Raw genomic sequence first — 17,473 nt, forward strand, 5'->3', positions numbered from 1 at the left:
TGGTCACCCTGCTGTAAAATCAGCTTGAAATACCAGCAACCAGCTGTTTCAAAACATAGCTTGAGCTGTTTTTTTTTCAGTAGCGCAGCATTTGGAAACATTAGGTAGCTGCTGTTATTAACAAACTAAATTCAGTTGTTTGCCAATGTTAGCTAGCTGGCCATGAAGACCCCAGAATTTGCTGTGTGTCTGATATTTTACAGAGAAGAAACTTAAGGCTGGGGAATAGGATTAGGATCTCTCTGCTCATATAGGCTAGCTAGCTATCAGTAGCTAGGTAATAGAGGTGAAACCAGTCAGAAAATCCAACCAGCCCGTATAAGTTGTGCATTTTTCCAAATACGACTGTAGTTTGAGTACTACAGCAATCGATATTTGTAATCAGACACATTACATTTTTCACTAAACTCATATCCTAAGTGAACGTGCAGTGGTGTGCCTTGGTTTCCATGGGGGTTGGCTGGTATGCCAGGGGTGTCCCTGATCTGCTGAAGGGGGAAGGCCCCTTCAAGCTACACCGTGGGAGCGACATACAACTACACTGCCATAGATGCACAAAACCAGACTAATATATGCCAAAAATATATATATATTAACCCCTTATGGGTGGATGCGACATTTCCCTTAACAAATGCCACCTGTGCGTTAAGTCTCTAGTCAGATTTTCAAGACACATGACTGTTGAAATGTGATTCCAAGGCCAATGGGTTTTCTATTGGGCGCCTTAGTCCACAATGGCTTAAAAATAAATCAATAAAACAAAAGGGACAATTAATTGCTGTGTTTATGTTGCATGTGTGCTTGGGTAGAGCAGACTGAAACTCACTGGTGCTGTGCACACAAAATCAATGAGCCATTGAATTATTTTTCAGTGTTAATTTAATCATACAAATGTTCATTTATACATACAGGAAAAAGGCTTTAAACTGCTTTGTTTCAACATTTTCGTTTATCTTCTCTTAAATGTGCTATCATAGAACTCTACAAAGACTCATCCACTTCACTCATTGTGACTCACCTGCTCAGAATGCTACACAGAAAAGTAGAAAATAAAAACACCAGTATAGGCGAGAAATCAAACACGTGCTCACGCAAAATATGCTGCAGAAACTCGGACAAAAAAATCCAAATAAAAAGAGGAAGAAAAAAACAAGACAAAAAAAGGCATCAGTGTATACTCTTTGGGACAAGGTGCCTGTCTGACATCAGTTTACATCAGAACAAATCCCAGCGCCAATCTGCTAAAACCAGGCATAACCAGTCCTCCTGGATGGCGAGAGGAAGTTCTCTCACCTGCTGCAGGGGAGGAAACCACAGAAAAAGAAACTTTGACCCGTCTGAGAGAACCCAAACTTTTCCTACCTCAAACCTACTTCCGGAGCATCCACATACGAAGAGGGACATAATTATTCAGTGCAAGAACATGGAGAACACCTTGCAGGAACCAAGGATCACAAACTTAATCCAGCCTGATAAAAAATCAAGGTTAAATTGATATGTGAAACTTGTGGAGAAAACTTGTGGAGAAAAATGGAGAATGACAATCTGCAATCTGCTCATATCCCTGACCACCCCATATAATGATATATTTCATGAAGCAAATAAAACATGCATTATAGAGTCATAATGTTCAAAGAATATTCAGTGCACAAGTAAAATCAGTGTGTTCAATGGGTTTGAGCGCATACGCACTGTCGCAGCTTCCTGCTTTTACACAGAGTGAGCATGATACCACGAACACACCCTAATCACAGGGTTCCAACAAACTCTTCAATTGCATATTAGAATGTGGATGACCAGTAGAATTTCATTTTAGCAGAGCAGGACTGTAGATGGCACCCTAGAAACACACCCCACCCCCCATCCCCCTGATACGAGCAATTATCCACAATATCCACAAACCAAGACCTGTCAAGAAAAATGAAGTCAAAAAGCAAACTAAATGAAGGGCAACAGAACACATTTCTCCTCCATCAGGGCAACCGAGCGCATATGGTCACGTTTGGATACGGCACAATAACGGCTTGTGGCTTCCTGTGCCTGCACGTCTGCGTCGTGTGTAAGCCCTGACTCAGGGAAGTTAGCACCATGTGACCGGGGACCGGGCAAAGCCCAGAACACAGCAGCGAGGCCCAAGCCCAGCTGACTGGGTGACAAAAGGAAGAGTGAGTTCACACTGATCTGAGAAACACGCTTACCCGATTGGGTCCTCTGATAAACAGCTCCACCTGCTGGTCTACCCTCGCCAAACACACACCGGGAGCCCAATGGAACCAGTTCAGGCAAACGTGGCGTGCGACACTTACAAACCTCATGATCACCTCCAATCACGATTTGACAAAAATGACAATAAATCCCAAGAGTCTGTGCAACGTTGCAGTGTGGAAGATATTACAGCCTTCCAAAGGTTGCGGGTTCGATTCCCGGCTGGGGTGCTGGTATGGTAACCCTTGTGCAAGGTGATGAATCTGAACTGAACCACTTCTGCAAAAATATCAAACTGTAGAAAAAATGTAATGCATGTCAGCCACTCTGGAAACAAGCTTCTGCTAAACGTGCGTCCCAAGACTCACATCACAACTTCAAACAAACATCAGTATAAATTCCCCCCCAAAAGAGTATACACTTTCAAATTATTATTAAAATGTAAAAAGAAAAAAGACAAAAGATTCAACACATTTCCAACATCAATTCAAAAACTACCAATCACTCAACAGGCAAAATAAATGGCTTTTTCACATCATCATAATCTATCTCACCCCTTGTGTACACACCTGCGCTCGTGTACACACGCGTACACATGCGTACACACGCATACACACACATACACACACATACACACACACGCAACAAGCACACACACACTCGCTCTCCCCTAGGTCTCAATCGAGCAGTATCCACTTAATCGCGTGATGACAAAACAAAATAATAATAATAAAAAAAATAAGTTGTGTACTTGACATCTCTTTTAAAACATTTCTATCACTCTTTTTAATTTAGCATTCATACATGCGTACATTGGGTGCTTGTGGATGTATGTTGAATTATTTATAGGGAACAAAAACAGCTGAATGTTCTCTTCTCCTCGCTGTTGCTGTCTGGGGAGGAGGGTGGGGTGTAGGGGGCCAAGGGTCGGGGGTCGGCCAAGTGTCAGTATGAAATTTCTGTTACCCCCCTCTGTCCCCTTTTTGGGGTGACCCCAAGGCGACTGCCCAGTGACGGCGATCCCCTTCTTTTAAGACTGTCCGAAAGGATAGGGCCCATGAATACCCTGCGGGAGAGAGAGAGAAAGGGAAAGAGGGAGAGAGAAAGAAGGAGGGTTACTCTAGGAACCAGGACAGAGACTTGGGGCTGAAACACCAGCACGTTGTCTGATCAAATCCCGAGTGACACACTGCACTGGAATACATACAGTGCGAGACACAAGTTTTCATTGTTTTCTACCATTTTTTCAAACCACCTGGAAATCAGCAGAGTTTCTCTCTTGAGACTGTTGTGGACATAATTTTATACTCTGTAGGGAGAAATGTGACACAACAGGAGTCCTGCTTTATCAGAGGTCAGAGTTCAGAGGTCAGAGTCCTGGGTGCAGATGCTTGAGTCTGTTAGCCCACCTCTTAACTGGCATTGTATACATTTCCTGCTGTATGAAGGGGAAACTCCATGTTTGTAACCATGCGATCGCTCTAGCACTTGGAACCGTACTTCCCTCTGGGGTTTTCAGCGCATTTGCCCCTGGGTCTGATTTGCACTTCATTGTAGGTCGCTAAATGACTGCAATATAACGTAATGAAAGGCCTCAAAATGTAAGCGAATGTAAGCGAATGGAGCCTTGGAGGGTACCGGGTGTGTGTGGCTCAAACTTTGGACCCCGGTCAGTGGCCCAGTCAGTAGGCCTCAAATCACATCAGTTGCATCTGTAAACGAGTGGCCCTGCTCACAGACACACTGTGTTTGTCTCCAGTGTGGAATTCAAAGGCTGTAGTTGGAATATTGAACAAGGCCAGCAGTTATGAAAACTATAAACAACAACACTCTTTGTAGGGATAAAAATAACGATGGGAAAATTTGCATCATGCTCCTTTATTCTGGGGGAGTTTTGGATAAAAATATTCTTGGTGAGGAATTTCATTCTTGTTTTTAGTCAATATGGAAGAATGACAGTACACACACATCTACAGAGGTGCTAGTTGTGACTGACTCATGGGAGAGAGAAACAACTGGGCATCACTTACTGGAAATCTGATTAAATATTAGTCTCAACACCAATATGACCTTAATAGTGAGACAAGAATAGTGCGAATTTTCCAAGACATTATTAAAAAAAGCAAAAAAGACAAACATCTACTAAAACAACCAAATAAAATGCTTGTTGAGAAAGTTTCAGGACTCCGCCCACTCCAGAGTCTCCCCCGATCCGCACGCACGTACCTGGCCGTATGTCACTACCGACAGGTTGTTTTGGAGACCGTTTGCCGTTATATTTACAGAGTTGTGCGACAGTCCGTTTTGCTCCTGGTGGATTTTGTCTGGGGGGGGTCCGTCGCTCCAGGGCCCCCCCGGGTCTTTCAGGCTGCTCTCGCTGGAGGGGTGTCTGTTCTTCTGCGGCGAGGCGAAGGGGTTGAAGTCCCCCTCCACGCTGCGGTGCGGCTGCGTGTTAAACTCCGTCTCGAACGACGACAGCTGCTGTGTCACGCCCAGGAGACCGCCCACCTCCACGCTCAGGATCACCCAGATCATGTCTGCGCGGGGGCACAGGACGTGCAAGGGGAAGGCTTTTAATGGCGCGCACGGTTAGGAGTGCAGTGGTTCCCCAACCTACAGCCGGGTCCAGGTATCTGATGTGTTCCACCTCAAGCACATCTGATTAGGCTTGAATAGACGTATCAGGCACTTTTATCAGGTGTACTGCATAGGTGTAGATGGAACAGCTCAAATCCCTGGATCTCGCTGTAGGTCCACGAGGAGAGGGAGGAACCACTGAGCAGTTCTCTGACCTACTGACTACTGCTTACAGACCTGGGTCATATACTTCATTCGTAATTGTTCTGGATTCAAACATTTTTATACACTCTTCGGAGCTTGTCTGGTGTATTGGAACCGATGAAATACTCTCAGAAAATAAAGACCCCACCTTCTGGTCCTCTTGGTTGGCTCAATTGCACCAGGCATGATCAATCAAGCACAGAAAAGTATTTGGATGGCCTGTAGCCTAGTGGCTAAAGTACATGACTGAGACCTTGAAGGTTAGTGGTTCAAACTCCGGTGTAGCCATGATGCACAGCTGTCGGACCTTTGAGCAAGGCCCTTAACCCCAATCCAAGGGGATTATCCCCCATTTAGTCTAATCAGCTGTTAAACAATATTGTATTTGACCCAGGTCCTTATACAATTTGGAGGTGATGTAGTTGATGTAGAAAATGCCTGGATTTCCAACTCATTCTCCGACACAGCCCCTGTAAGTTTGCGAGTGTGATCCTCCACTGGCTGTAGTGTAGCGGACTGTAGCGGACTGTAGCGTAGCGTAGCGTACCATAGTGTAGTGTAGTGTAGTGAGTCTCTGGTTCCCTTACCCCCGTAGAAGAGTCCGGTGGCCGTGCACATCCTCCACTGGCCCTGGTACATGCCGGGCGCGGCAGGGCTGCGCATCTGCACACTGACCTCACACACCTCCTGAGGCTCCAGAGGCCGCACCATCACCATGTTCACATGACCAAACTGGTCCCCACCCACGTACTTCAGACACACCCCCGGGGGCCAGGACTCTGAGCCTGAAACACACACACGTAGCACCACACGTATGAACACACACACACACACACACACACGCACACGTATAAACACAGCTATGATGATGCTAATGCTAACTTTGCTTAAACATGGACTTGGTCTATTTACCATGTGTGCTACACTTAATGTTCATGGCTATACAACTGGTTCTATGTGAACCTGTTCTGTAGTTTGTCCTAAAAGCGTCTGTTAAATAAAATGCAATGTAAAGTACCAACACTGACACTGCAGTGGGCCCATACCACCAGGCTAACGGCTAACGCACCGTGTTCCCTTACAGTAAACAGACGATGGGCCACCCTGAAGTGCTAGGACACACACCTGTGTTCTGTATCCTCCAGGTCTTGGTGAACTCTGTGTCAGGGGGCACGGACTCCCCCTCCCCGATTGTCACGTCCTCCACAAAGGACATGGAGGGCGCGTTGATGTTGGGGCTCTCGAAGTCGTAATACGCGCCGATGGCTGCCTGCAGGTTCCTGCCACAGAGAGAAGGGGTACGGGGGGGTATGAGTGCACCTGCTCTTCAGACCGACAAGTCGCCATAGTAACATGGCTGCGTACCACCACACACCCCACATTACAGCATGTGCCAAACATGACACTGTGAACACTGAAGCCAGCTCGTCGCCTCAAATAATCCTTTAAGAACTGTAATAACAGGCTTGTGTGGCACCCTCCAATCACTGTCTGATTTGAAATGACTGGGGTCACCTGAACTGTTGGCATGCAAAATGCATGTTTGGGTGTTTACTGGCCCAAGACTCTTAATCACAGTTGAGCTTGTCACAGACAGCATGACCCTAAAACACGCAGCAGGGAGAAACTGCGCTGTTGGAGGGTTTCCAGTAGAGTGGTTAAAAAAAACAAAAAAAAAACAGTATGTACTGAATTAACATTCTAAACATTTATTTCCTTTGTAAATTGGTAACTGCGGACTAAATTCTTATGGTTTAACCGTCGCCCACCAATGTTAGCCCTCAGAGCATGATGAAATGATGGCAGGTACACCTCCAAGTGGGTTCCTGACAGTAGGAACATGTTCACCTGGCACACACTTTTACTAAAATGAGACTATCATTTAACATCACCTCATTTACGCTACCTACACTATAAGCATTAAATTGATCCATATTGTTTTCAGCATGAGATAACCATCTCTCCAGGAAGCCTTAGATATAGAGTAGGCTAGATGGTGACTTAAACAGCTTACATCCTATTGCATACAATTCATTTATATAGCTGGATATCCATTAATGTGTCACACTTCTGTACATTCCTTCATGTTCCATGCAGACGACATTCAAAATGTTACCTATGCCCAAAGTGTTAGCGACAGTGAATACTGCATTCCACCACACGCCAGTGGGAATTACATCTCGACATTGGTAGATTTTTTCTTTGGAAGAAGCAACACCGTGCGGGAACTGTACTGGGGTTCTGGATCACTGTACCGACAATGGCTGCTTTCACACACAGAACATGGACCACTGCTGTATCAACCTTTCTGCCAATTGAGTGGCTATCCAGCATTTTCCTCAGCTCACGGCATTCACAGACGATGGTGCCAGTAGGCTATTGTCTGAATAACCCTGGCCACGTATAATTTTGCTAACTGTTGCTCACTAATAATAATAATAATAATAATAATAATAATAATAATACAAACATACATTTTAAATAGCACCTTTCTTTACGAAAATATAGAACACATCAAATGCATACATATACAGATAAAACATGGCACAGAACCAAGAATAAAACAGGTAAAATAAGGTACATATACAGGTACTAAAATAACATGGAATCACAGAACAGCAGAAGACCAGAGATGGAAGTTGAAAGAGGGAAAAATGTTTGATGCAAACGTCAAGAAAGGGTGTGAGTGTGGTAGTAGTGGAGAAAGAGCCAGAGAAGCTACAAACATTTTGAGCAATTCTAGAGAACAACAAACTTTCCAATGCAGCCTACATATTTGTTCACAATGTAACAATTCTAGAATTCTGGCTGCAGGTTGATTGCGTTGCTATGCAACAACCTGAAGTAATACTTTAATTACAGCTGTTAGTTCTGGAGCAAGTTCATACTGGTAGCATCCTCTCTGCAGTCAAGCATGCGTGTGGACAGGTGCACAAAAACTGCAAATATTGGTGCCGAGACCAATAAAGCAAGTTTGTACACAGCCTCCATCTATTTACATAACTCTGACAAACTACTCTGACCCACCTAACCTGTTCTACCAATCCTGCAGCATCAAACCGCATACTTTGTGGTGCTGCCTAATTTTGAACAAGTCAAACCTAGACGGAGGAGGAAGTGAACCTGTACTACGCAGTTATGAACCCACCACGAGGCCACTAGAAAATCTATTCCCCATGTTGCATTAGGACATGACTCCTCTTATCACGCAGATAATGCATTAACCTCTGACTGTGGTCCACGACAGTGATTAACCTCTTTTTCCCCACAGTGCAATCAAGGTGAAACCTATAGGCTCAGTGGCCTAATCCACAAATGAACCAGCACAGGTGTACACAGCCAGTTAGTTAACAGACCCAGGGGTAGTAGGGACAACACAAACCTGTAAACACACTGGTCCCAGATACAGACTAGTCCTCATTTCTGTAGTAGCTAGACCAGGTGTGGGCAGCTCCAGTCCTGGAGGACTGGTGCAGGTTTTTTCTGCCACCAGTTAGCTACCCAGGCTAAATCAGCAAATTTGTCAAAATACACAAACGCTGATTCACCCATACTGTAGATTAGACCACAATAAAACACTACAATACAGGCAAAAAAGCAGCCAACAGCTGCAGTTCATGTCACAGAATGTAGCTTAAATATCAGATCATGTAAATTATTACAAGCAATAATTAAGAGCAGAAGTTGCTCTGAGATCCAGAAACAGATATGACCCTCCTTTCCCACGCTGACCCACCTTTACCTTCACTTTAAATCAGAACCTTTGCACATCATCAACAGTCAGTTTTTTTAATTAATTTCACTGTCTGAGAACCAAGACAACGTAACCCATCAGCTCTCTGACTATGCTCCCCAAAAGTTTAGGAAAGAAAGGCGGCTCTTAACCCCACATTGCTCCAGGGGGGATTGTCCCCTGCTTAGACTAATCAGCTGTAAGTCACTTTGGGCAAAGCGTCAGCTAAATAACAAATTACTAATTTATTTTATTAACTTAGACTGAATGCCATAAGTGAGCAGGACAAGGGAGCTGCTGAAGAGAGGTGACCAGTATCAGTGTCGGTTTGCCAGTGATCCCGTTTTAAGTCACGACCGCGCCCTCAACAAAGAGCTGAAGGGTTTCATTCTGCCTCCCGCCAGTGGAAGTGCTGCTCCCAGCTTCCTGTGTCGCCCCTTTGATGAGCGACTGAAGCTCACCTCAAAGGGCTCCAGTAAGCAGCCCCTCCTACGTCTGTCCCCCCCAGTCTGTAATTATCCTCTCTGACTGCTCCTTCCAACGATATTCATAATCCTGTCTCAATACACCCAGCCAATGAGCCAGGAAGCACTGGAAAACCAAATCAACATTCAGAGACTCAAACACTCTTATTCTAATGTTGTGCCTGTTGAGCACTTCCCATAGCCAATACACTATGCAACTGCACAGGGATGGGTTTATACATTTATTACATTTACCTTTATACATTCTAACATACATTTGGCAGGTTTACCTACGGTCAACGTCCCAAAGGTGAAATCCCGGGCAGCTCTGCCAAAAACCGGGGAGTCTCCCAAAGATGTAAACATACTCGTCGACACTCCCAAAAAACTGTCTAATAACAAAACTACTTCTGGCTTTCATGTTGTATCTGAATTGTACCTTATCTGACCTGTGTTCTGTAGTTATTTCCAAATGACCTTCAATATTTTGGGGCAGCCTGTAGCCTAGTGGCTAAGTTGCCTGGGACCCAGAAGGTTGTTGGTTCAAACCCACAATAAGATTGTCCCTTGCTTAGTCAAATCAACTGTAACTGTAATGTAATGTAATGCATTGGGTTTGTCTGAATCTTGAATGCACGTAGGGCCAGCAAGTTGCTTTCAGATGTGTATTATATGTTAAGGTACTGGGCTAATGACTCTGAGTTTGGGTTTGACTCCCAGCTGGGGTGCTCCCATTGTATCCTTCAGCAAAGTACTTCACCTGAACTGCCTAAGTAAAATATCCAGGCAGACAAATAGATTGTATACTCAATTCAATTCAAATACTATGTGTATAGTGCTTCTTATAAAGTGCCTCATCATAAAACAGCTTTACGGAGAGCCGGGGCTAAATACCCAAAGGGCAAGCCTTGGGCAAGGAAAGATTTCCTGCCCGGTAACAGAAAACATCCGCGTGATTCCCCCTGGATAAGAGTGACTGATAAACTACAATAATTAATAAAAGCTTCTGTGTTCCCCGTACCTCCATGTATTTTACTTCACTGGTCTGGACTGGAAAAACAAGAATCCTTGTTGATTTCTCAGAGGGACAATATTAAAATTTTCAAAGCAGGGATCTCAAAATCAACACCTTCAGGGCTGCTGCGCCTGCTGGCTTTTTATGTGTTCCTGCACTTTCATTGGTTGGCTAAAGAGTCTGCACACCTTGTTCTAAAGGCCTTAATTGGCTGCTGATTGAAAGGTAAACACAAACACCAGGACTGAAGTTTGACACCCCTGCTTTAGACCATGCACTTCACTCAAATCCTACTGCAGGCAACCAGCTGCAGAGACACTGACTTACAGACATACTGCATATTCCCCTCTGGGGAGAAAAACTAACAGGCTGTCAAACGAGGCTGTTAAACAAGTTATTCACAGCTGCAGAATATTATGAAATATTAATGATGATCAGTCTGGAAATAAGGGGAGAGAAATGCGGGGGAACTGCTGATTCAAAAATCACAAAACTTATAAACAGCTCTGACAGATACATGCCTGTGTATATCAAACAAACAAACAGCACACAAGAGAGTCTGCCAACAGGAGTGGCTTCAAAGATTAAACTGTATGACAAGGAAAGTTATAAAGAAATCAAATAATGTTAAATTCTGAAAATAATAACAATGGTTGACAGATGTGGGTAGTGACGCATGACCCCCCGCCGTGAAATATACAATAAATCATATTTCACAGTATAGCTAGATTGTAAAACATAACATCAAATAATAACAAAAACATGTTCAAAGTACAGGTAGTTCCCACCATTCCACGCCCCCTTCCGTAATTACGTGACACACTTAACTTTAAAAATGGCTTTTCAAGAGCAAGTTCAAGAATACCGCAACAGCCTTCACGTCAACAAATACCATCGATCAATTCATAAAAGCACAATTCAGGTGTTCCGCCGCTAGAAAGGTCCCCACGTCGCGATTCTAATTTTAGCATTGCTATTTTCCGGGCTGGAGTCATGTGATTGGAAGCATATTGTTACTACACTCGCCTTTGTACTACTTGATGACTCAAACCATATGGAACTTCGAAAATGCCACAAGGAAATATACTCTCCGAGAAGAGATTAGGTTCGGTGCGCAAATTTCAGTTCTATTCTTTACAAAGTGCTCAATCACTTGACTATCAAGCAAGCAACAATTACCTACATGCTCCGAATAAAAGTGTACATATCACTTAGTTAGTCAAGTTGTTGACCATTTCACAGAAAAAAAAACACATGTCTGTGCAATACACGCCTTTATTGCCATTATAGCGATCCATTTCATGAAACGATGAAAGAAAATCGCAGCCAATGCGTAATTATGTCATTGCGTTAACAGGTCGGCTCGGCAGTGAACTGATGGATACTGAACCAGTGATCATATGAACCTATGTCTGCATTTAATTGCATTTCATGTCTTAACTACATGTCAAATTGGTTGACTAGACCTCTCCACTGTGATACCATTCACTCAGTAAAAATGATTTTAAGAAACATGCATGCCATGTTTTCAAACGATAAAACGGAGACCATGCATTCGCAGTAGGTTATCAAGCTGAATAATTTCCCTCATTTTCAGAGCGAAAGCCCTTTGGAGAAAGCAACAACCAGCCCAAATCCACAACAGATGAACGAGTAGACTGAGAAAACTCCACATCTGTTTAGCTAGACAACTCACTGAACACGATTTCCAGTGGGGGAAACCGAAGGTTTCTACAATTAACTTGGCTCAAGATAGCAAATGATTTCGTAACCTGGAAAAAGAAAACGCACACAGTCGTAACTAACAATGGAACAAGCTACTCTAGACATGCAGTCTATTTCTGACAGACTGCACAAGTTGGTTTACGAATGTCAGCGTTGAACTTATATCACTACAGAGAACGCTTCCATGATGTCCCCAAATCGTCCCTTATTATTATTATTTTTTTTTACAGACGTGCATGTTCACGTAGCAAAGTCAATTGCTGTAAAAAAAAAAAAAAAAAAAAAGACAAGGAGAATGTAGCTAGCTAATGCTAGCTAGCTAGCTAAGCAGAAAAATCAGTGTCAAAGTGTTCATACCGCAAAACTACTCGTACACTGTCAGCAATGCACAGTAATTATCCAATGCTGGATAAACAGAAGAGCTCGTTAGTCTGTGTCATATTAAATTAACTCCAGCAGCTCTACCAGTCCGTGTCAGCCCCCCTACCTCCAGCTAGGGCCTGCGTCCCCGCACTCACCAGTTTGTCATGTCCAGGAAGAAAGCGCAGCCGGCAGGGTTCAGCTGGAACCCAAGCAGTCTCTGGAACTCGGATATGAGCACGTCTTTGTCAGTGGTGCCCATGCAGCTGAATTTCTGCATGAGCTCCGGGTCCAAATCAATGTCCATGCCCTCCATGGCGGGTGTCCCGGGGCGGCGACGGGGGAGATTTGGGGTTTCTCTCCTAATTTAGTCCGAGGCCTCGTCCAGTCATAACAACCAACCCAACAACAAGCTCAATACGCATGGCTGGCGGGGGGGGACAACGCCTGACGTAGCTAAACGAGAACATCTCTACACGTCATGATGCGGGTTGTGGGTACTACGTCATCTGTTGCTATTCGAAGACAGCCTCTCATTGATTGGCATCATTACACAATAAATTCCAATCGCCAGTGTTGGCAGACCCGCAAATTACTCCACCAACAACAAAAGGCACCACTAAAATTATGATTTCTGACGCGCAAACATGCATTTGTTCCACAGACTGCCACACACTCATTTAAATAATGTACAGAATTATTTTTCGAATTTTTTATATGGTTATATTTATAGAAATATGTATGCACAGTTAACATAATTAATGAATTCATAGCATACGTGTGTACTTGATCTTACATGTTTTTCTTTACCATCACATTGAATGCATCAAATGAACAGTATGTTCGTACAAAGCTACCGATCGTAACACATTGAGGTACCAAAAGAGTTAACACTACCGAGCATTTACGCACACAGGTCTGTAGGTAGCGCTGCAGTTTATAACGACACCTACTGCGCTGCTTGAAAAGCTACAGTTTAAGATCCACACTTCCGTTTGGTGCACAGGAAGAGCGGCTTTTTATGAGAAGAGTGGGAAGAGTGGTGTAGCAATGCCGAAGTGGGTATTTTCTATCTTTAATTATTTTGTTTGAACAATTGTATATTTTGCGTACTTATCTAGCCATTATCTTATGGTTAGCGTATAGCCGTTACATAGTCTCTTTGTTTACCGCGGGTGGGTTTCAGTGAATGAGTCTTTCTGCTTGCATCTCTCTGTAATTGGTGTCGTTGGTGTTGGTTCAGCTAGTTAGCTAGCAGTCTAATGTGATAATCTGCCAGATTCGGTGGCCCAGTATCAGACAAACTAATTAACCTATGCTGGGGTATCTCACCAGGCAACCGAATCTAGTCGCTAACCATTTAACGTTACCTAGCTGAGTTTAGTTCTTGGGTTAGTATTGTGAACTTCTGCTTCAGTTAGCCTTAGCAATTTACATAAACACATTGCTGGCTGATGTTTCTGCATTGTACCTGGATCGATTACGCAATGTTTTAGGGGACCAGGCTGAGTAGGTGACTAATGCTGGATATCACTCCCAATTACTGGTTCACTGCAGCTAGCCCATGTTAATTTCACATGTTATTTGCACACTGCATAACCACCATGGACCTTAACTGGATTTAAACGTAGAATTCATTGTTTTAGTACAAAACTTGATAGTCATTTTCTGCGTTCTCTTCGCTTGTTCTGAGCTTCTGAGAAGTGCTCCAAAGAATCACACTGAGGGTTCAAAAATTAGATCTGAAAGTTTTGTATGAATGGCCTTAAAATAAAAGTTGTGCAATCTCCATAGTTTCAGCTTTTAGCTTTTATCTTTATGATGATTGGTACCTTGCATGGCAGCCAATCGCCGTTGGTGTGTGAATGCGTGAATGCGCTTTGGCCAGCCATTTACCATGATACCAATGGTAAGGTAGCTATGAGGACCCGCAAGTGTACATTTTTGTGATATTTTTGTATCTAAATGAGATTAAGTCTGACTAAACATAATCCTACCTTTTTCTGCTAAGGTTCTACTGTGACTACTGTGACACCTACCTTACACATGACTCGGTAAGTTTTCTGTCTCTGCTTTATAGTAATCATTGGAAATTAGTTTCTTCTGAAGGTGTATTTGGTGTAAAGTTTGCTTGACTCGTGGCCTGAGTGATAATCTTTAATCAGTTACTTCTGAAAATTGAAATTCATTTTAATTAATTAATGATTACTTTATATAACATTTTAAATGACCAATATTTGCTCTCATTTGCAAAACTGCACAAATAAATGGGGAAAATTAGGAGTTTTAAGCGCAGCATAACGGCCCTTTCACTGCTCTGGTCTTTGGTCCTGTAGTTCCCTGTTGCTCTCTCTGAAGAACCACAAAAACTCATTAAACTATGGCACCTGTATAATGTGATAGAGCTGTTTACTGTGAATAATTCATAGTATCTGAGCAGAATGACGGCGTTATTGGAACACGCTGTCTTAGCTATGACTTGTAATTTCTTGAGTGCTTTAATGACTCGTGGATGGGTTTATCGGCAGCCGTCTGTGAGAAAGACCCACTGTAGCGGGCGAAAGCACAAGGAGAATGTGAAGGACTACTACCAGAAGTGGATGGAGGAGCAGGCACAGAGCCTCATCGACAAGACTAGTGAGTGGGCAGAGAAAAGAACACTGGCAGCTGTTTGTCAGAGTGCTTCCATGGTGACCTGACCTGTCTGAATCATACATTAAGAGTGTTGTGTGCCATTGTAACTTAATTCAATTACAACTTCAACCTATGCCTTTACATAGTTTGTTTGACACAGTTCCCATTTGTACAGTTGTGTATTTAATGGGAAGTATTGTGTTTTTTTGCATGTGTGTGTGCGTGCGTGTGTGTGTGCATGTAAAGGGATGCTCATGCTTTTCTCCTGTGTGTCCTTAGCCGCCGCCTTCCAGCAGGGGAAGATTCCCGCCACACCTTTTCCTGGAGCCCCGCCCCCAGGTGGTGCCATGCTCCCGCCTCCAAACATCAGTAAGTTATCTCCTGCAGCAGTGTCCTCTTCCAGCTCTGCATCGGCCACATACAGTACCAGCCAAGTTTGGACACAGTTCTGCCTGTGGATGTGTAGTGGATACCACAAGGGTTGTTTCTCCTGACTAATTTTCCTGTTGAGCAAAATGGAAAGATGTTAGAAATTAAGGCCCATGTTTGTGATGTCAATTTTTATGAATTTTGAAAATTAACTACTGTACTGTCAAACTACTGTACTGTTATTTGTTAATCTATTGTGCTTTTTCAATTTGTTCCCATAGAGTGCTTCTTGAAGGCCTTTCTGAAAAGAGAATCTTGACAAGTATTGGCTTTGTTTAACCATGTCCTCACCATGCTACATATTACAAGCACAGAATGTGAAAAATAAGTAAAATGATCTAAAGGATTAACTCTGCCTATTCCATGTTTAACTTTGCAATAGAAAGCAGGTTGTGTAATGCTGAGCCCTTTTTCTCCTCAGGTGGGCCACCACGGCCTGGGATGCTGCCGGCGCCCCCTATGGGTGGTCCTCCAATGATGCCGATGATGGGCCCACCTCCACATGGCATGATGCCCGGGGGCCCAGGTAAGATGCCCCAACCTCCAGCCACTGGCACTGACGAGTTTAAAGAATTTGTCTGTAGTCAAATGACGATGCGCACCACTAGGATATTGATTGGAGGGAAACAGAAAATTGACAAGACATTTGACTGACATACACGCCCACTGGTACATGAGGACGTGAAATCTAAATTCAAGTTTTCCAGGAAGTGGATGGATAAGTGCTGCTGTAACTTCCGTTACAGCTTTTCTTTAAAGTGCTTTTTATTTTAGTTTCACGGTACATTTATCCTTGGACTGATAGATGTTTTATTGTCCACTGCTGTGAAACTTTGCCTTTGGCTTGGACACCATTATGGTAAAAACTAGCTGTGACTTGCAGCAGTAGGCATAACGAGCTGTATAAAAAATAAAATAAGTTATCCGTGTAAGTTACTTTGGATAAGAGCGTCTAAATGGCTGAAATCTTTTTATAAAAACCCAATCGTTTCTCTCCACCTCGCAGGCCCTGGTATGCGACCTCCAATGGGAGGGCCGATGCAGATGATGCCCGGACCACACATGATGCGCCCCCCGGCACGTCCCATGATGCTCGCTGTCAGGCCTGGCATGGCTAGACCCGACAGATAAGCCCACCGTTTTTCAACAAATGCCCTTTATTTTTTGTTCCAGTTCAGATGTCCCAAGCTAACTCAGATTCCCCTAAATGACATTTGCAGGGTTTTCTCCTTTAGCGGTGTTTTCTATTTTTGATTGGCCTAAAACCATAGAAGCAGTCCGCTCTGAGGGTGGCAGCGACAAACATTTTCAGTTTCTCCCTTTTTCGATGTTGATTTTCTCGGCCTGGTCATTGTGGCAAACAGTGATGCATTTTGCCAAAATGTACAATCCAGCTTATCCAATTGGGGATTTACAGATGGAATGTATTTTTTTTATTTTTTTAAGTCCTTTATTTTTACCATTGTGATCAAAGTCAAGATGCTACCACATCATTTTACTTTATTTTTAAGAGACGCTGGTTTTTACTAAGTAACATGTCTTTACAGAAGTGATATGGCAGAATGGATTTCCCCTGTCATCCTTTTTTAAGAAATAAAATGAGTATTTCTTTTGTGATGAATTTGTATTCCATACCCTTACAGTGAAGCATGTTTAACAGTTGTTAAATATTATGATGTGACCTTTCTATTTATGGGTAAAAAAATATATATGTATAAAAAAATCTTTTAATACATATTTTCCATCAAGTTTTAGATTTTGGTATGACAGAATCCCAAGACTTTTGGAACAAAATTTTAATCCATCTTCAGATTGTGATTATTTGTACAAATTAGGAGTACTAACGGTGTCAGTGGTGTGAATTTGATTAAGGTGAGTTTACCTATCCCAGTGCATTGCTAGTTGGCTAATCCTAGTAGCATAAGAATACACAATGAGTCCTCTAATCAAGTTGTTCTCTTGCATTGTGATGACTTTGGCAGATGCCCTTATCCCGAGTGACTTAAAAGTGGAGAACGGTGTTTCTTCCCATGAATGTTTTTCACTTAAAATTCTTCACTTTAGACAAATGGTTGGTGCATTATGAATGGAATTTAACTGGGTGCTTGTAGCCAGTTATGCAACTGG

The 17,473-nt window shown here is 43.2% G+C and overlaps 2 protein-coding genes across 3 annotated transcripts; one reads left to right on the top strand and one right to left on the bottom strand.

Moving 5' to 3' along the window:
• Window positions 1-861: 861 nt before the first annotated feature.
• LOC133110698 (protein ILRUN-like) lies at window positions 862-12,740 on the bottom strand. 2 transcript variants are annotated; one of them, XM_061220955.1, is made up of 5 exons: window positions 12,442-12,740; window positions 6,112-6,266; window positions 5,574-5,771; window positions 4,432-4,742; window positions 862-3,271 (listed from the first exon to the last, which is right to left on the bottom strand). In XM_061220955.1, the coding sequence occupies exons 1-5, from the start codon at window positions 12,597-12,599 to the stop codon at window positions 3,236-3,238; spliced, it is 858 nt and encodes a 285-aa protein (XP_061076939.1). In that variant the 5' UTR covers window positions 12,600-12,740; the 3' UTR covers window positions 862-3,235. The 2 variants fall into 2 exon arrangements, with proteins under 2 accessions (XP_061076939.1, XP_061076938.1); XM_061220954.1 differs by having other exon boundaries at window positions 862-4,742.
• Window positions 12,741-13,263: 523 nt separating this feature from the next.
• snrpc (small nuclear ribonucleoprotein polypeptide C) lies at window positions 13,264-16,963 on the top strand. The gene is made up of 6 exons (XM_061219696.1): window positions 13,264-13,341; window positions 14,295-14,337; window positions 14,812-14,920; window positions 15,197-15,286; window positions 15,768-15,872; window positions 16,353-16,963. Exons 1-6 carry the CDS (start codon window positions 13,334-13,336, stop codon window positions 16,475-16,477), a joined length of 480 nt encoding a protein of 159 aa, XP_061075680.1. The 5' UTR covers window positions 13,264-13,333; the 3' UTR covers window positions 16,478-16,963.
• Window positions 16,964-17,473: the final 510 nt, after the last annotated feature.

Source organism: Conger conger, chromosome 14 (genome assembly GCF_963514075.1).
Source record: "Conger conger chromosome 14, fConCon1.1, whole genome shotgun sequence".
Lineage (NCBI taxonomy): Eukaryota > Metazoa > Chordata > Actinopteri > Anguilliformes > Congridae > Conger > Conger conger.